The sequence below is a fragment of the Clupea harengus genome, chromosome 1, assembly GCF_900700415.2.
Source record: "Clupea harengus chromosome 1, Ch_v2.0.2, whole genome shotgun sequence".
Classification (NCBI taxonomy): domain Eukaryota; kingdom Metazoa; phylum Chordata; class Actinopteri; order Clupeiformes; family Clupeidae; genus Clupea; species Clupea harengus.
In genome coordinates, this window is record NC_045152.1 from 29,952,225 (window position 1) to 29,972,224 (window position 20,000).

The window sequence follows — 20,000 nt, forward strand, 5'->3', positions numbered from 1 at the left end:
ATTTACTGCATATTCAATGCTTATTAAATATATTTTGTTGCTACACGTTGCCATTTCACAGTGCAGGGAGCGATGCTAGTCTATCTACCAACACCAACCACATAAAGCTGTTAATATAACTAACTGTTAATATAACTAGTGTCATTGTAATAGTGTTGGGGTCATGCATCATATCGGTTGCCTATAGCAATAATATATTCTATGTCCACATGATTTAGAGAGCCAGAAACAGAGAGATCCTGGTCAGATGCTCAGTTTATGTTTCCTGTTTTTCATCTCACAGTCAAATCTATTGGATTATATGTTTTGTAAAAAAAACGTAATTTCAAATTGAAAAAAAGTAACGTAACTATTAGAGAAAGATGATAAAGGTCGATGATAAGGCAGAGGTAGAAAATAAAATGATAATCGGAAACTTTTAGACAGGGATGGAAATGTAAGCTCTGCTTGGCTTATTGGTCATGTAGTTGTAGGCTATTGACTTTGTACAGAATATAAATATTACCTGGCTTTGGTTTATGGATTAACACGCACATATAGTGCATTCTTTTCTCCACGGAGAGAACGAGACCTCCGAAAATTAGGCTACGCATCACTACTAACCTCTTCACTTACCTTTACACAATATTCTACATAAACAGATTCCCAATGATCTATGTAGCTTGCTTTCAGGCGTGTTTGTTAGCCCTGTGTATGTGAGATAAAGTGAAGGCCACGGCGGTGATTACACTTTGGAGGTTATGAACTGTGCTAGGCAGTAATCAGTTCAACTTTAGATGTTTGATCATTTTACAGTTTAAATATTTTCATAATACGCACTGATGTGTTGGACACGTGACAAGTGTGCTTGTCATAACAGCACATATCAGAATTCCCTGTGTTATTACTGGCTCAGAAGAGAGACCGACATTGAATATGAATATGCCCTTTGACCTGTCCAACAAAGGCTGTGCTCCATCCTCGCTGTCTGATGTGGACATACATTTCTCTCTCTTCCACGTTGCTCTATTTGAGTGGTGTCATGGCGTCACAGGGTCTAACGCGGACTTCATTGCGTTTCAAATTGAATATGGACTCTGCTCTCTCTCTCTCACTGCTGTGAGCTAGGGTGGGTCTCCTCGCCAGACACTGTGCCCTCTGACACAGCCTGGTGTACCCAACACTGTGCCCTCAGATACAGCCTCTATGTACTGGTGTACCCAACACTGTGCCCTCTGATACAGCCTCTATGTACTGGTGTACCCAACACTGTGCCCTCTGATACAGCCTCTATGTACTGGTGTACCCAACACTGTGCCCTCTGACACAAACCAACACTGTGCCCAGAGCTATGTCCTCTACTGTAACCAGCACTGTGCTCTATCCTACACCCAGCACTGCGTCCAGCCAACACTACCCCCCCCCCTGCTGTACCCAGTGCAGTGCTCTCGGCTGCGGTCACTCACCTGTTCGGGGAAGGGCGAGTCGCGCAGCTCCAGGTCGTCCTCCGCGTAGGTGAGGATGGTCTTGAGCGAGTGGCGCAGGTGGTCCTCGTTGAAGTTTTGCGACGTCCCCACCAGGGAGGACAGGGACATGGTCACCTGCATCTTCACACGCGCAAAGTTCTGCACCAGAGGAAGGAGACATGTTTGAAAACGTTATGAGACATATGTGCTAACAGTATTTAACTGTTTGCTTCTGTCTGTCTGAGTGTGTGTGTCTGTGTGTCTGTTTGCTTCTGTCTGTCTGTCTGAGTGTGAGTGTGTGTGTGTGTGTGTGTGTGTGTGTGTGTGTGTGTGTGTGTGTGGTATTCTTACGTTGCCGATCTCAAAGTTCTGCCTCATGAGCAGGTAGAGGGAGGCGCTGGCGTGGCTGCGCACGGAGGCCACGCTGCTGCCGCAGTGCCGGAGCAGACGCAGACACAAGTCCGCACACAGCTCAGTGTCCTCCTCAAACAGCATCTCTGGGAACTGATAACGCACACGCACACACATGCACACACACGCACACACACACACGCACACACACGCACACACACGCACACACACACACGCACACACACGCACACAAATTAGAGCAAGATTACTCAAGATGTAAACACACCACACCATATTTTAAAAACTCTACATTATTAGGATGATACTACCTAGTAAGAGTAAAAATGTAATGTTTATATCACTGTATGTCATTGGTAATAATCAGTTTTCATACACATACACACACTTGTGTAGTGTACACACACACCTTGAAGACCAGTGCTCTCTGTGTAGTGAAGCAGTGTTGAAGGAAGAGGGCGCTCTGGTTCCCCGCCATACTGTGGAGGAGGACACGCAGCACCCCTCCCAAAACACTCTCCTTCAGCTCCGATGCCACCACCGTCTGAGGGCACACACACACACACACACACACACGACACACACAGACTGCCCGTTACACAGACGGCACTCCGCCAATGTGTGTTTATGAGAGCGAGTTCTAATATATACCCCTGCTGTAGCCAGCCTGCAGGTCTGGCCAGGATTACCCGCTGGCTTTAGGAAAGGGGCACTGCTGGCGTATGATTGATTGAGCCTGAAGGAGGCTTTACCTTCACAATGATCTCCAGTGTGTCCAGCACAATCAGAGACGCCTCAGTGGCCAAGTTTCCATCCACCAGAGACTCCTGCTCCACCTCTGCTTTGGTCCTGCTAGAGGGCACACACACACACACACACACACGCATAGACGTAGACGCACCACACGCACACAAAAACACGCACACGTAGACAAACACACACACGCGTGCATAGACAAACACACACACACACACACACACACACACACACACACACAGACAAACACACACACACACGCACACACACGCACGCACACACACATGTAGACAAACACACACACACACACAGACAAACACACACACACACACACAGACAAACACACACACACACACACACACACACACACACACACACACACGTAGACAGACAAACACACACACGCGTGCGTAGACAAACACACACAGACAAATACACACACATGTAGACAAACAAACACACACACACACAGACAAACACACACACACACACCCGCACAAATGTCAAAGTCATGTGCTGTTCATAAGTGGGCACTAAGAAGTAGTTCTATAATTCATGACCTAAGTGGCTTGCTTTGGCATTACGCAGACGATACTAATGCCAACATGTAAACTAGAAGAGAGGGACTGCCAGCCAGTGAGGTGGGGGGAGGATGAAATAGAGAGATGACGAAAAAAGAGAGAGGAAGAAAGAGAGACATAAAGTGTGTGTTATATGTGTGCGTGTGTGAGGATGGGAGAGAGAGAGAGAGAAAGAAAGAAAGAGAGAGAGAAAGAAAGACTTACTTGTCAACCCTGTCTGCGTTCTGTCTCCAGTGAGTGGCATTTTTCCTCCACCTGACATTTTCCTGGCCATACGGACTCCTTTCTGCACAGAGCAAAACAGGGAGGCTAAACAGATCGAATGCAACCACACATAGAGACACACACACACACACACACCCCTAGAGCAAACTCATGCACACTTACATAAACATACTGGCACACATACACACACACACACTCACACACAGAGGAAACCCACGTCCTGATCCAAACACACACACTATAACACACGCTGACCCACACAGGAATATGGGAAACAACTGGACCTGTAAACGTGTATATTAATACAGGTGTACACACACACACACACACACACACACACTCTCACTCACTCACCTCTGCAGCGTCGCACCATCTCTTGTCTGGCCCCGATGGTGCCCAAGATGGCCTCCTCCAGGCGAGCCTTCATGTCCTGAGACTTCTTAAAGGTCAGGCTGTTGATCCTCTCCAGGGCCTTCTTTCCCTGAGATAAGCACATACAGCTGAGCCAAAGAGCAGCCTCACCCGAGGTCAATCAGACCTTTTGTCACACCGAAACTGCTCTAGAATCTTGTGCCTTTATCAACTGCTATATGTTCTGCAGACTGCAGACTGCACTACCATTCTTCTATATCTCTGCACACGTATGCTTCTGCCCCATCATCTCCCCTCAGTGCAATCCACGGACATGGACTTCATCTGCTGGGCATCTATCTATTATTGAACCTTTTCATAGGAGCCATTTTGTTCACACCACCTACTAATGCTCTTGTAAGAAAGGGATTTATTGATTGAGTGAGTACTATTGAGTGGCTAGATGTAGAAACCGGAAAGCAGAGGAGCTGTAGATCCTCTCCAACTACTAGCAGGAGAGGCTTCTGTGTGTGTGTGTGTGTGTGTGTGTGTGTGTGTGTGTGTGTGTGTGTGTGTGTGTGTGTGTGTGTGTGTGTGTGTGTGTGTGTGTGTGTGTGTGTGTGTGTGTGTGTGTGTTTGGGTTGATGCACCAGTACCTTGTACTCAAAGCAGGAGATGCAGAGGTGCAGCAGGTCGAGCAGGCGGTTGATCTGGATGACAGACAGGTCGGAGACGTAGCGCTCCAGCAGTAAGGCGTCCGCATTCTTCAGCACCCAAAGAAAACACACCAGCAGAGTGCGGCTGCACTCCACAGACAGCGAGCTGCACTGACGGCCAGCCTGAGGGAGGGAGGGAGGGAGGGAGGATGAAAGTAATACATAGAGAAGTTAGAAGAAAAAAAAAGAAAAAAAAGTAGAAAGATAGACAGAAAGAAAAACACAGACAGAAGAAGAAAGAAAGGCAACAGATGGCCAGACAGAAAGAAAAAAAAGTTTGATCAACTGAACTTAGATTCTTAGTTATACTGAAACATCTAGTTTGTGTGCTACCTTGAAAGACCATCTATGAACGACAGCAGTGCTATACATAAGTTTCAGAAGCCATTTAAGTCTACAGCCATTCCTAGCTGTCTTCAGGTGGTAAATACGTCTCATTTGCCCACTGTAGATGTATGTGATTGGCCCATTCTTCCCGCCAGCACAGAGCCCTCCAGGGACTAACAATAGGACTCCAGAAAAGACAGGAAACTAGACATGCCCTCTGGTGGTAGACAGAGGTACCGCAGGGCAGTGCCTCCTTATTAGCTTGCTCCTCTAGTGGCCAGTCTGAGAACTGCAGTGCTGACCTCATTCTCAGCCAGATGGAATGTTCCAGAAGGAGGGCCAATCATGACTGCATTAATTATGCCTGACACCAGCCCGCTCCTCCATCCCTTTGGACACCACTGAATTATTTAACACTCTCTCTCCTCCAGCAGGTGTGATGCATGTATGGGCACAACTAGAGTAACTGAACGAAAACATCACTCGACAGGCTTTCTGTCTGTCTGTATCTCTGCTATCATTTCAGTGTGTGCTCTGTCGGCATTCTACACATGTGCGTTCACGGCTCTGAGAAAACTGTGCTGTGTTCCACTCACCACCGAGGGAAGAGCGAAGTGGTTCGCCTTGGAGTGTGGCAGGGGTGAGCCGGCAATCGCCATGGCGACAGACTGACTGATGGTGCTGCCGTTGTCTGGGTCGCCGTCATCTGCGAGCGCTGAGGCGTGGCGCACGCGAGGGGGGGAGGGGTCTGTGCGAAGCCACAAAGCAAGCAAACATAAGTCCCACATTAACGCCGATACTGACACACCGCAATACAGTCTTCAACACACTGCTTACCAGTCATGAAAAGCCCCATATGTTTCAGGCTTCTGTCAACACCACAGTTAGAACACATCACACCATTACAGGGCCTGCTATTAGCTGAATCACATATGCTCTGTTTGCCAACAAACCTAAACAAACTTTGGCATTGTGAAGACATGTTGTGACAATAATTCAGAGCCAAAGCCCCTTTGATCTTTCTAAATGACCTCATTCCTCTTGCACCCCCCCCACCCCCCATCCCCCTATCATCGTGACTGAACCCCCATCCCCCTATCATCTCGTGACTGAATGGGGCTGGCTGGGTAGCCTGAGAGGGCAGAGGGGGCGGCCACGTCAGCGCGGCGGCTCACCGGTGAAGTCGTGCAGCAGGCCCAGCGTCTCCATGATGACGGGGATGAGTGGCAGGTAGAGCTGGGCCACGTGGGCGCGCACCTGCGGGTCGGTGTAGCGCGGGTCGGAGTCGTGGCTGCACAGGAGAGAGTGCAGCGCGCTGATGGCCTTCTTGTGCAGGAAGAACACCCTGAGGAAGAGGGAAGATAGAGACAGGAAGAGAGAAGAGGAGGAAAAGAAAGGGAGGGAAAAGAATGACAGAGGGAGAGAGAAAGGCAGAAAAAAAAGAAATCAGAAATAAAGCAAAGGAGGAAAAGAAAGCAAGGGGACAAAAAAGAAAGGAAAGAAATAACAAAAGAAAGACCCGAAAGTAACAAAAAGAAAGAAAAGGGAGAGGAAGAAAGAATAATAGAGAAAGGACAAAAGAAAGAAAGAAAGAAAGAAAGAAGGGGGTAGGGGAGGAAAGGAGAAAAAAACAGTAGCAATGTTGGAGGCAGTGTGCTGGAATGTACGTGACTGAGTGTGTGTACAGTACTTCAATCATCAGCTGCTCTTTCCCCCATATATACTCAGAGTTGGTCTCTGTCCAAGTGCATGCGTCATGCTATGTGTGAGGGGCCGTGTCTAAGTACACATCCAGATGTGTGTGGGCATGCCTTTACTGTGACACCATGTCTGATGTGAGTGACCGCAAGAGTGCCTCTGAAAGGAGAGGGGGTGTCTGTGTGGTGATGGAGGTGTGTGTGTGTGTGTGTGTGTGCGTGTGTGTGTGTGTGTGTGTGTGTGTGTGTGTGTGTGTGTCTGTGTGTGTGTGTGGTGATGGAGATGGTGTGTGTGTGTGTGTGTGTGTGACCATACTTTATATTTTTTAATTCTATGTTCTAGGTGTGTATGTTTGTGAACACACACACACACACACACACACACACACACACACACACACACACACACACACACACTCATATATATACAGGTGTGTGTATGTGTGCGTGAATTTGTCGAGTGTATGTGTGCGTGTGTTTGTTTGTTCCGTGTGTGGGCTTGTTCTGTTGTGTGTGTATGGTTGTGTGTGTGGGTGTGCCTGTTTAGTACTTGTATGTGTATGTGTGTGTGTGTGTGTGTGTGTGTGTGTGCGGGCCTGTTCTGTTCTTGTATGTGTGTGTGTGTGTGTGTGTGTGTGTGTGTGTGTGTGTGTGTGTGTGTGTGTGTGTGTGTGTGTGTGTGTGTGTGTGTGTGTGTGTCGGGTTCCCCTCACCCCTCTCCGTCGGGCTCCAGTATGAGGGCTAGTTCAGACAGCAGCAGGCCCGAGAGGAAGTGTTGCTGGCGGAAAGGGACGGACAGCTCAAACATGCTCTGGACCCCCTGATCCAACACCTGACACGAGAACGCAGAGCTCTGAGAGAGGGAGGGTGCAGAGAGAGACAGTGGGAGAGAGAGGGAGGTAGAGAAGGCAAAATTAAAAGAGCACAAAAAAAAAACAATGAAAAAAAAAAAAGAATATGGACTAGACAGATATGGACTCCAGCACCTGAACCGTAACTCACGACCATGACGCTGCCTGACGGTGGCGCTGTTTAGGCTTCGCTCACCTGAGACGTGGTGGAGGAGGTGGAGGGCGAGGGGGAGGCAGGCGGGCTGAGGGTGGAGCAGGGAAGGTTGAGCGTGACGTAGTGCTCGTGGCTGCACACGATGCGCATGAAGTCCATCCGCAGGGCGGTCAGGGCGCTGGGGTTCTGAGACGTGTGCAGCTTAGTGGCGATCTGGGAGCGTAAGGGCGCAAACACGGGGTCGTATGCATCAGGTACAGATGACCGAGCGCTCAGATGGATGCTTTCTGTGCACTCACATTATACACAACAGGTATATAAGGGTTTTAAATGTGATCATTTTTCCATATATTTGTATATGGAAGTGTGGCTGCATTACATGTATGTGACCCCATGTCTGTGCGCGTGTGTGTGTGTGTGTGTGTGTGTGTGTGTGTGTGTGTGTGTGTGTGTGTGTGTGTGTGTGTGTGTGTGTGTGCGTGTGCGTGTGCATGAGTGAGTACCTGTTTGTAATAGGAGCGGACGAGGTTGAACACAAAGCCGCGGTCCATGAGAGACAGCAGGTCATTCAAGAAGAAAGCCAGACTGCTATTCAGCCTCTCGACAAGCTCAACATCCTGACAGAGAGACGAGGAAGACGAGGAAGCAGTGTTTGAAGTTTCATAAACAACGTGCGAGACACATTACATTGTTCGCTGTCCTACGTACCACTTCCAAGCACCTAATTAAGGGACTGAATAAAACACACACAGACACACACACACACACACACACACACAGACACACACACACACACACAGACGCCCCTAGAAAGGGAGGTAAACAAGCGCCGGTACCTTGTGGTATCGGCCGGCGATGTCTGCACTGATGGCGCACACAAGGGCGGCGATGTCGTCCACAAATCGGTCAGGGAAGCGCTGACGTCTGGGAGTCTCCAGACGGGAAGACAGGAAGAGATGGTGGGCCATGCTCTTACCCTGGGTGTAGAGATAATATGGGGGTTACTGCATAGGCTGAAACTACGATATAGTAAACATACATTACATACGTGCAGATGAAATAAAACAACCATTAAACATTGCTAGGTTTATTGAAGTCCAAAAGAGGTAATTAAATAAAGTGAACATAATATGAGTTCTGCATAATATGATTTCTGTGTGAATGACTAGCACCCATTCTGACATCATGGACTGTCTAGATTGGTATGAATTAGCTGTTGAACACAACTGGCGTAGACAGTGAGTATGTGCATAATGTTGTGTGTGTATAGAAGAGGGAGATGAGAGGTGTGTGTGTGTGTGTGTGTGTGTGTGTGTGTGTGTGTGTGTGAGGTCCTCCTGCAGTACTGACAGTGAGTATGTGTATAATGTTGTGTATAATGTTTTGTGTGTATAGAAGAGGGAGATGAGAGGTGTGTGTGTGTGTGTGTGTGTGTGTGTGTGAGGTCCTCCTGCAGTACTGACAGTGAGTATGTGTATAATGTTGTGTATGTATAGAGGAGGGAGGTGGGGTGTGTGTGTGTGTGAGGTCCTCCTGCAGTACTGACAGTGAGTATGTGTATAATGTTGTGTGTGTATAGAGGAGGGAGGTGGGGTGTTTGTGTTTGTGTGTGTGTACTGACTATGAGCTGGAAGAAGAACCAGGCCTGCTGCAGGGCCGCCTCCCTCACGCTGCTGGTGCTCACCACCCACTGCAGGGCCAACTCCTCATGAAGAAGCTGTGAGAAAACACACACACACACACACACACACACACACACACACACACACACACACACACACACACACACACACACACACACACACGCACACGCACACACACCCACACCCACACACCCACACCCACAAACACAGAACCAGGCACACATACATACACATGTGTAACAGCAGTTAGTACAGATTGACTGGATTGACATACTACTATCAGTATCTGAATTGACACAAACTACCAATGTGTGCACATATACACCACTTTATTAAGTATTATGCTTTATTATACACAAAAGCACTGTGTGTTTGCAAGGTTACAATATGTCATTTGTGTGTGAGTGTGTGTGTGTGTGTGTGTGTGTGTGTGTGTGTGTGTGTGTGTGTGTGTGTGTGTTTGCGTGTGTGTGTGTGTTACCTTCTTGGCTAGTTGCCGTGTGGGAGCAGGAAAGAAGGTGGAGCTCTCCAGGAAGGCAGACATGCGATTAGAGGCTCGCTCGCTCGCCTTCCACAGAGCAATGGAGAAGAAGAGGATGGGGTGATGGGGAGAGAGAGAGAGAGAGAGAGAGAGGAAGAAACAAATAGAAAGAAAACCATGGAAGAGAGTGACATGACACAGATGAATGAATGGATGGCAAACGAGTGAAACTCAATCCCTGGAAGGCTGGTGGAAAGATATTTCCAAGGTCACCTTTCGAATGGGCTGCCCAGGTTCTTAAACTCAGATGAGAACACGCTTGAGCTCACCCAGTACTCAGAAGCTGAGAGAACTCCAGGCAGTCCAAGCCCCTTCAGGGAAGGAGTTTACCACCAATGACCAACAGTTTAGCTCAGACCTTCTGTGGTCTACCTTGTTAACGCCAAGATGAAAATGTTAAAAGTTTTTTGTTTTTTTCTTTCTTTTCTTCTTTTGTTAGCCTCTATTGGTATGATGTGAGGTATAGTGGCGAGCATGAGAGAAATGACCAATGCAACAGCAGAATCAGTCATCCGTTGCCTTAGCTACACCTGCTGTTACACACAGACTGATCTCCACGTTAGACTCACGTAGTCCCCCCACCAAGGGCTTTATTTAGCTGATGCTGGTCGCCTTTTGTTGCTTCCTGGGAGTTAGACACCACCTAACTTTGTATACTGCCTCAAGAGTCTCATCTCTGTAAGATGGATTAAGGAGTGTTATATATGATAGTGGAAAATACATGGTGCCTAACTGACTCCTGACCACCAACAAACCAGCTAAAGAAAAGGCTGACGTTCATAAGAGTTGTCCGCTTGTAAGAGAGTATCCCTGAGCAAAATGTTCACTTCTCCGTGGTCTCCTGATTGGGGCTGATGAAGCACAGGAGTGTATGTAGACAGAGAGCCTCATGGGAGAAAGAAATTGGCTGACTGAATGAGTTGAGAGCGATGCAAAGCAAGATGGTTTGTAGCTATGTCATGGCAGGAAAAAAGGAAGAGTCGTGGAAAAATGGCGGACGAGGATGACAAGGAAGAGGAAGGGTTGGTCGACGGGGGATGAGGAAGAGGAAGAAAAAGAAGAACAAGAGGAAGGAGGAGGAGGATGACACCTCAGCTCACCTTAACCACACACACTGCCCACCTCTGGGAGTGGGCACAGGAGGAGGGCAGCAGTGTAGGCACCGGGTGAGGTATGTTTGTGTGTGTGTTGGGTAGGGTAGGGTAGAGCACACAGGTGTGGGAGTATAGGTATGGGTATAGGTGGGGATATGGGTAGGCACCTGCTTGAGCTCACAGCTGGAGTTGGGGTTGCGGCGGAGCACGGACCTGGAGCCGCCCGGAGCGTAAGCAGAGTTTACCCAGGAGTGAGAGCGGTCAATCCCCTGCTCATCAGACATCAGACGACATACACACACACACACACACACACACACACACACCAGGGGCACACGGGTACAGACCCCAGGAGGGAGAGGAAGGACAAGAGGAAGGGGTGGACAAAGGAAGAGGGGGACGATACGAAGGAATATGGGGGAGAGGTAGAGGAGAGAGGCAGAGGAGACAACGGGATGGACAGACACACAGGTGGACAGAAGCACAGCACACAGATTGCATCATTGACATTGGCAGCAGCAACCCAGCAAAGGGGGGGGGGGGGGTGGACTGAGGGGAAACAGCGAACGCATCACAGGACAGTACGTCTTGCTGTCTTTAAACAGGAAGTAAAGCTATAAGCAGGAGTAATCAGGGCAGTCAGACAACAGGAGCCACTCCCGACACATCCACCATACAGATCACTATCTGATTGCATGCTGGATGAGGAGCATATGCATGATTTTCTTTCAGATCAGTTTGAGAGAGTATTTACATTTACACATGATTACAAGACCCTCGACCATCTTGAATCTGGTCCCTAACCGCCATACTCCGTGAACACCAGATGCATTTGCTTTGCATACCTGACCGAACAAAATACACCCTTCTGAGGGGTGTTACATTCTGTGAACAAAACTCCTCGATGATGTTTACTGATATGGATGCCAGTCTGAGCAACTGTGTATCTTTTCTCCAAAATGTGTTTAACAGTTACGGAATGCAGAATACCAAACGAAACGCGCCACCGACGCCCCAAAAAATGTATTTGCTATTTCCGAGGGTGGGGGGTGGGGGGTGGTGTGGGTACCTTGCTGCCGATGATTCTCTGCACCTCCTCGTCTGGGGTGGGGGTGGTGGCCAGGTCGGGGTTGGAGTTGCTGATGCTCTTGGAGCGGGACAGGTGGAGGCTGCTCGGCCTGGCGGTGGCGCGGGACAGGGTGGCGTACTGGATGGGCATCTCATAAGTCGGAGTGCCCGCTGGAGAGCAGAGGAGGAAATAGTGGAAGAGGGTGAGGAGGACGACTAACTCAAATATACGGCAGAACGGAAGGCCGAAACAAAGCCAGCGCCATGGGGTCAATTCCTAAGAGCAAACCTGCTGATGTACAACTAATGGGTCCAACATGCGTCCAACATGCCCAATGTGCAAGTCTTATTTCAGGGGTTATGGATCATATCCCCGAGACAACCCTGCACTGAAACTATCAATGCCACTCTTGTTCTGCTGAGCACATCTGAGATTGCGAAGTAATCAAAATCATTCCAATTACACGGCCTGTGATCCAGTGTACTAGGTCGAGGAAGAATCCAGTGTACTACATCGAGGGGGATTCAGTGTATTACATCAATGGGGGATCCAGTGTACTAGGTTGAGGGGGATCCAGTGTACTAGGTTGAGGGGGATCCAGTGTACTAGGTCGAGGGGGATTCAGTGTACTAGGTCGAGAGGGCTCCAGTGTACTAGGTTGAGGGGGATCCAGTGTACTAGGTCGAGGGGGATCCAGTGTACTAGGTCGAGGGGGATGGATAGAGAGCGCAAGAGGAGCAGGACTGAGAACCCCTGGCGTATAAGACAGATACCAGCAATACTGAAACAACGCTATCCTATCATTACACACCTTGTGTAACTGTGTCCTATCATTATACAGCTTGTGTAACTTCATTAGACAGTTGTGTACATCCACTATAATTTTTCCATGTAAATTCACACTGGGATGCTGTGACTGGAGTGTGATTGCCTGCCATCCCCCACAAACAGGCACTCACACTCCAAATTGATCTAATCAAGGGCCCTAACAAGCTTTTGATTAGAGCCCGTCTGCTGGAGGGAGTTCCTGTGTTTTACCATTAGGGGGCGCTGTGGGCTCAGTGGTGGGCAGGTGGAAGGAGTAGTGGATGTAGGAGACCAGCAGGTTGTTGCGGCCGTGTTGGTCCTGGTTCCCCTCCAGGTTCTTGTGGATTTGGTTCACCAGCAGGGACATGGCCTCGAAGGCAGCGCGGCCCAGGTTCACTACACGGAGCAGCACAGAGAGAGGGAGAGAGAGAGGGGGGGAGAGAGAGAGAGAGAGAGAGAGAGAAAGAGAGGTGGAGAGAGAGAGAGGGAGAGAGACACAGAGAGAGAGGGGGAGAGAGAGAGAGAGGAATGTGAATGTGTTTCACAGAATTGAAAAAAATGTATCTCCATAGAAATGATTAGATTACCTTGAAAAGACAAGAAAATTACTGACAAAAAGGAGACAAAATACAGCTCTGCCAAAACCACTAAATTGATCCTAGCTGAAAAATAACTCAAAAACAAATATTGTCTTTCATTTCTGAGGCAGAGGGCATTTTCCACACAATCACGATCATTAAACCGGGGATGCGAATTTGAAACTGCAGACCCCCCACCCGCTCACCGATCTGGCCGGCGATGACGGGTGGGTGCACAATGAGCAGGATGAGTTTGCCGAGCAGCTGGTGCAGGAAGCGCACGCAGGTGTCCAACAGCGCCCCCTTGAGGGCGGCCATGCTGGCCTTCAGCTCTGCCTCCACGTTGGCCTCGGTGATGATGACATCCTTCAGCCGGAATGGGAAGGAGTATTCCTCCAGCACGTAGACAAGTGTGAAGAACTTATCCAGGTGAGGGTCCTGACACACACACACACACACACACACACACACACACACACACACACACACACACACACACACACACACACACACACACACACACACACACACACACACACACAAAACACACACAAGATCTTCAGCACTGGAATATGTATTGTGTGTCATTTTCTAGCCTCTAAGTAGTTGACCTGTGTGCCTCTTGGTTTGCAATGAGTGTGTGTGTGTGTGTGTGTGTATGTCTGCGTGCGTGCGTGCGTGCGTATGTGTGCGTATGTGTGTATATATGTCTGCGTGCGTGCGTGTGTGCGTGCGTGCGTATGTGTGTGCGTGTGCGTGTGCGTGTGCGTGTGCGTGTGCGTGTGTGTGTGTGTGTGTTAGTACGTGCCATACCTGAGTATGGACGGAGGACACAGCGGTCACCTCAACATTGAAGACCCCTTTGTGATTATCAACCCATTTCATCCCAGGGAGCTGCACCTGTAAGAGCAGAGTCATGGGCACAGGCCATGCATAAAGGATTCAAAACACACACTCACACACAAACATAGATATACACAAAACACACTGACACACACTCACTCTCACACAAACATAAATATCCACAAAACACACTGACACACACACACTCTCACACAAACATAGATATCCACAAAACACACTGACACACACACACACACACACTCACACAAACATAAATAAATAAACACAAAAATCAAGGACACTCACTCTCACACAAACATAAATATACACAAAACACACTGACACACACACTCTCACACAAACATAGATGTACACAAAACACACACACACAAACATAGATATACACAAAAATCAAGGACACTCACTCTCACACAAACATAGATATACACAAAACACACTGACACACACTCACTCTCACACAAACATCCACAAAACACACTGACACACACACACTCTCACACAAACATAGATATCCACAAAACACACTCATAGATAAACACAAAAATCAAGGACACTCACTCTCACACAAACATAAATATACACAAAACACACTGACACACACACTCTCACACAAACATAGATGTACACAAAACACACACACACAAACATAGATATACACAAAAATCAAGGACACTCACTCTCACACAAACATAGATATCCACAAAACACACTGACACACACTCACTCTCACACAAACATAGATATACAACAAAAAAACAAGGACACAGGCACATGCACACACCCAAACCCTTACATAATGAGTTAGGGCAACTGTTTGGTGGATTCTCCATGGAGATACATATACACACACACACACACACGCACACGCACACGCACACGCACACGCACACGCACACGCACACGCACACGCACACGCACTTACATCAGGAGTGAGGACAGAGTAACTGGGCGGGGGTTTCTCCACAGAGACGGGCAGACTGAAGGTGCCAGTGCGTAGGCGGCCATGCTGCATCAGCGGGATCCACTATGGAGCAACAACACAGCAGTTAGGCCCTGGGCCATTTCATATGCTACAAACACACACACACAGTCACACACAAACACTCTTAGTCACACACACACACACACACAATCTCGGTCAGTCTCTCACACACACACACACACACTTGCCCCCCTCCAAAACACACTCCCAATGTTACTTGAATGCTACTCCTCAGCAGGTTCACACACTGTTCACACACACCCACTCTCATCTAGTGACTCACACGTTGACTATATGCCAGCTATCGCCACCAGCTATTACCACTCCCTCTGAGACTGCCATGTTCCAGTCAGCCCTGGGGCACAACTCCCACACTATTATCCTCCTCTCACACACTCACACACACACACACACACACACACACACACACACACACACACACAGACACCCCCCGTATACTACATAACATGACACTACACACCCACGCAAACACACACACACACACACACCCCGTATACTACATAACATGACACTACACACCCACGCAAACACACACACACAACTACCCCGTATACTACATAACATGACACTACACACCCACGCAAACACACACAATTTCACCCAGTGTAACTATAACATATTCCATCCGTGCACAGTATCTAGACTGTAGGCTTTCATCTCTGCTCCAGTCGCTTCTGCGTGGCACCCCGCAGCAACACAAACACTGACGCTTCAATGCCCTCAGCAGGTGAGCTGTGGTTTCATGTCAACAGTAAGGTGACACCAGGGCAAGAAAGGGAGTGTGAGGGGCAGGTTTTTTGTGTGTGTGTTTTTGTGTGTGTGTTTTTGTGTGTGTGTGTTTTTGTGTGTGTGTGTGTGTGTGTGTGTGTGTGTGTGTGTGTGTGTGTGTGTGTGTGTGTGTGTGTGTGTGTGTGTGTGTGTGTGCGCGTGTGTGTGTGTGTGTGTGTGTACATCCGTATGAGGATTCTAAGCGATCCCCTGTGGCCGGTGTGTATGTTTTGCCAAACTGTGGCAGACGGGCTGATTTTGGTTTAGCAGGAGTGCCGGGGTTGGGGTGGGATGGATGGTAGAGGCGGGTGCGGGGGGTTTAACCGTGTAGCTGATTCCGGTTTAGCAGGATGCGAGGATAGGTGGTAAGGGGTTTGGAGACTAGGAAACTCAGGAGAGAGAGGGGGGGGGGGGTTACTGGGAGACTCAGGGGAGGGGGGGGGGGGTTAGTGTCTAACCGTGTATCCCACGGGCGTCTCCAGGGGGGTGTTTTGCTTGGGCTGGCAGCTGATGTGGTAGAAGGTGAACAGCAGGTGATGGTTGTCTGTCAGGTTGGCGGGGATCTTCATCTTCATCTCCTCATAGAACTCTGGGGACCTGAGAGAGAGAGAGGGAGAGTGAGATATACACAGACAGACAGACAGAGAGAGAGAGAGAGAGAGCGAGAGAGGGATGGGTGAGAGAGAACATGAACACACACACACACACACACACACACACAAATGCATGTATACACACACAAAAAGAAACACAACCAAATAAAGTCAAAATCTCTCTCACACACCCATACCCACACGCACACGCACACACAAACAAAGAGGAACAAACACCTTCTCTCACACACACACACACACACACACGAGAGGAGATGAGGAAAGTGGAGAATAGGCGTTGAAAGGAGAACGGGTGTGACTGGTGACATGATATGTCGACTCTTACTTGTCGTGGTAGATGATGGGCGTGTACGCCTCCTTGTAAAACTCTGCACAGCTGGACTTCCCAAAGATGACCTGTTTACATGACACACACACACACACACACCACCCCATTATTAGTGTGAGTCACTCGTGCCTTAACGCCAGCCTAAATGCCATGATCTATATACATGAGTCATAGCTCCCAGACCGGCACCATCATCAAGTACCGCCATCACCGCTTTTCTTAGCTGAAGCTTTCCATGTGGATCCTGTGGTTAGCTCTGCCACCCCCTCACAAAGCTCATCAGATTAGCAGAATTTCACAGCTGCACTGATAGAATTAAGGACATTTCTAAACAGCGCTGATTGGATTACGACATTTCTTGTAGCTTCTCTGAATGGATTAAGACATTCCCAGCCTGCTGTTAGCTCGTCGTTTCATTGGATTAGCATCCTGCTACCAGTCTCTCATATGAAATTATGGAACGTCCCACAAATCACAATCGGATCAGGGTAGGACAACACAAATCTAAATGGGACTGCTGTTGAAGACAACTGATGACCAATAATAATAATAAAAAAACACACAGTAAGGCCCAGATGAGCATAAGCAAACTTTGTAGGGAAACCTGCAAAACTCTTGGATTTGTTTGTTTTAAAGTTGGTTGAGATAGAGAGTGCATGGTGCACTGCAAAGGGCCAAATCATTTCTTTAACTTCTAGATGGCTCCACTGTGCTCGTTGTGGGTTTGGTGTCATTGATGTACAGATGTATATCGTTGCCATTTCAAAAAGAAGAACATGGAGTAAGTGTGTGGGATCCTTTTGTTTTTCTGTTCTTTCTAATGTTTTTCTGCTTGTTTTTCTGGTGTGTGGTGTTCTGGGCGGAAACTCAGGCTTGTTGCGGAGTTGGTCAAAGCCACATCTCCCCTGGCGCTGGTGTGTTGTGGTCTGTCAGAGACACGTGTTTAAGTGGGCACACACACACACACACACACACACTCACAGGCATGGCCAGGCTAGGGTCTTCTCCGGCCATGAACTGCACCTTCACGGCGATGTTCCGCACCGATCCCTGGCGACTGCTGAAGTTGGCACTCTGGGGGTAGATGTAGAGTAGATTCCTGAGAACAAGAGAGGGATGGAGACAAAAAGAAGAAGGAAGGGTCACATCATGTGTGCGAGAGAGAAACAGAGAGAGAGAAAGAGAAGGAGAAAGACAGAGAGGGAGATGATGAGAGAGCGAGAAAGAAAGAAAGAAACCAAGGGACACAAAGAAAGAGTAAAGAGTGTAAATGTGAGATATGTGAAAGGAAGTTGGGTGATGGAGAGACCGTAGAGGTGGAGGAGGTTGGGGGGGGGGGGGGGCAGTACAGAGAGAGGTAAATGAACCAAAGTTATTCGAAACCACTGAACTCAGGTTGCTCAACTCATTCCTGTTTCGCTGTCATCCAGCAAACAGCTGATCAGCCACGGGGCTGCCAGCAGCTGAGGGGGCCAAAAAAAAAAAAAAAAAAAAAAAAGAGTTGGACCGTGCACCGTGACCTTACCCTTAAACAAACTCTGACATGGAGACTACAAAGACAAGCTCTCCTCTTTATCGATTCCAGCCTCTCTCTTTCCCCGTCATACATCCATGCATACATGCGTGTACACACACATACAGTTTAGATAAAATGGTGTGATAAAAGTTTGTCTGTTTCTATAATGCCAAAAAACGCTCAATCAAGGGGGGGTGAAGTTTATTAGTACTGATTTATTGGACCAGTAGTTAAAGCAGCAATACGGAGTTCTGTTCCAAAACTAGTAAGCTAACTACCTAAAAGGCATGCAAAAACCTTGCAAACACCACCAACAGCCCAGCTGACACTGATAGAAGCTTGCCAACACACTAACTGGTATGTTTTGGCAGTATTGCTGGCAATGTCATGCGTGTGAAAGCTTTTCTTCCATTTTTGCGGAGTGTTCCAGCCCGTTACACAGAACTACATAGGGCATATCTTGGATGGCAAGTGGGGAAGACACAGGTGTTTATCTGTCCTTCACATGACCATATGCTATCAAAATGAATTTGAGGATGGTACCAAAACTAGTTGCCTATAAAACCATACCTCAAAAAGTGTCAAATTGTTGCATATAAAGAAACAATATGCAAATATAGAAACAATATAATCATATAACACAGTCAAAGTAACCCAGGGCAAATGCAATCTTTATGTCTGGACAAAAATGTCCAAAACGGCTACAACAGTGTTACTTTCACTCCTTCACATTACAGCAACCACAAACCACATACAACCTTGTAAATGTAAATACTCCAAAAGGTTTGTATCCTTTGATAAATAGAGAAAAAAAATGATAGAGCGAGAAGAACTGAGACATTACAAGTCGAATGAGCCAAGGGTTCCCACCTTCATAAAGCTCCTTAGAAATGTTGTATACCTATTTATTTACCACAGTTTGCTTCTGGGGCCAGATTATTCTTGGTCAACAAGGATCTGGTCAGTTTGGCACATTTCATGGCATATTTTTAACAGTCACCAACCCATGTCCCACATTTGATTTTTGATTGTTGAAAATATGCTAAATTTCACATTTTCTTTCTGGAGCCATCTTTACAGGCCAGCTTCTGCCAGATGAAAATCACCTATGGCCTTGAAACTGCACAGATACCCACAACGTTTTGGCTTATAGCAGGAACAGGATGTTTCAATTTTCAGAAAAAATTGTCACAATGTATTTTTTTATTTTTGAGGGGCCCCTGAACTGAAATTAATTTTCCACCATAAAAAAATGTGCGGTAGGGCTCAATTACCAGTTATGTTTGTGCATTGGCTGGCTTCTCTGCTCTACGTTGAGTGTCAAGGTCAACTGATGCAATGCTCCTCAGTGATTGGCCCTCAGATGAGGGGAGATTTCGCAACTTAACCACACACACACACACCTACATATAAGTCAGAGACACTCAAGCCGAAACATGCATGGACTCTCCGCAACACTAGCTCAAAGCATCTCAGCTCTCTTCCCGAGATTGTTTGAGCGATCCACAATCAGCTGAAAACAGCCAACTCTGTTTGAGGCACTTTTCAGCAGAGACTACAGCAGACTAGCAGTCGCTTGGTAACCGGTGACTGATCTCCGTGATGACGCGGGCTCTGTGCGTGCTGTGTGTGGCGGCCGTGTTGGCGTTTCAGGGCGTGCAGGCGGCCCCGGTGGGGGAGCAGGAAGCCTCGGAGGAGGAGGT

General features: G+C 48.0%; 2 protein-coding genes across 8 annotated transcripts in view; one reads left to right on the forward strand and one right to left on the reverse strand.

The window, feature by feature from the left end:
* Nucleotides 1-20,000, reverse strand: part of LOC105905751 (dedicator of cytokinesis protein 7-like) — a 50,127-nt gene that overhangs the window by 12,546 nt on the left and 17,581 nt on the right. The window contains exons 15-38 of one of the 6 annotated variants that reach the window (XM_031575453.2): nucleotides 17,763-17,880; nucleotides 16,779-16,849; nucleotides 16,298-16,436; nucleotides 14,991-15,092; nucleotides 14,018-14,104; nucleotides 13,411-13,642; nucleotides 12,858-13,022; nucleotides 11,820-11,989; nucleotides 10,918-11,019; nucleotides 9,597-9,683; nucleotides 9,094-9,189; nucleotides 8,309-8,449; nucleotides 7,976-8,089; nucleotides 7,515-7,685; nucleotides 7,181-7,320; nucleotides 5,946-6,115; nucleotides 5,367-5,518; nucleotides 4,384-4,566; nucleotides 3,731-3,857; nucleotides 3,356-3,437; nucleotides 2,567-2,663; nucleotides 2,224-2,358; nucleotides 1,797-1,949; nucleotides 1,446-1,604 (exon numbers count right to left, since the gene is read on the reverse strand). In XM_031575453.2, coding sequence (XP_031431313.1) covers nucleotides 1,446-1,604; nucleotides 1,797-1,949; nucleotides 2,224-2,358; nucleotides 2,567-2,663; nucleotides 3,356-3,437; nucleotides 3,731-3,857; nucleotides 4,384-4,566; nucleotides 5,367-5,518; nucleotides 5,946-6,115; nucleotides 7,181-7,320; nucleotides 7,515-7,685; nucleotides 7,976-8,089; nucleotides 8,309-8,449; nucleotides 9,094-9,189; nucleotides 9,597-9,683; nucleotides 10,918-11,019; nucleotides 11,820-11,989; nucleotides 12,858-13,022; nucleotides 13,411-13,642; nucleotides 14,018-14,104; nucleotides 14,991-15,092; nucleotides 16,298-16,436; nucleotides 16,779-16,849; nucleotides 17,763-17,880 — 3,193 coding nt within the window. Of the gene's footprint in view, nucleotides 1-1,445; nucleotides 1,605-1,796; nucleotides 1,950-2,223; nucleotides 2,359-2,566; nucleotides 2,667-3,355; nucleotides 3,438-3,730; nucleotides 3,858-4,383; nucleotides 4,567-5,366; nucleotides 5,519-5,945; nucleotides 6,116-7,180; nucleotides 7,321-7,514; nucleotides 7,686-7,975; nucleotides 8,090-8,308; nucleotides 8,450-9,093; nucleotides 9,190-9,596; nucleotides 9,684-10,917; nucleotides 11,020-11,819; nucleotides 11,990-12,857; nucleotides 13,023-13,410; nucleotides 13,643-14,017; nucleotides 14,105-14,990; nucleotides 15,093-16,297; nucleotides 16,437-16,778; nucleotides 16,850-17,762; nucleotides 17,881-20,000 lie in introns of all 6 variants that reach the window. The other 5 variants (XM_031575446.2, XM_031575475.2, XM_031575460.2 and 2 more) reach the window with 5 other exon arrangements.
* angptl8 (angiopoietin like 8) overlaps nucleotides 19,743-20,000 on the forward strand; it is a 1,870-nt gene continuing 1,612 nt past the window's right edge. For both annotated transcript variants that reach the window (XM_042708712.1, XM_042708714.1), the window contains exon 1: nucleotides 19,743-20,000. This exon is cut by the window's right edge and continues 193 nt beyond it. In XM_042708712.1, the coding sequence (XP_042564646.1) occupies nucleotides 19,900-20,000 (101 nt within the window). In that variant the 5' untranslated portion in view covers nucleotides 19,743-19,899.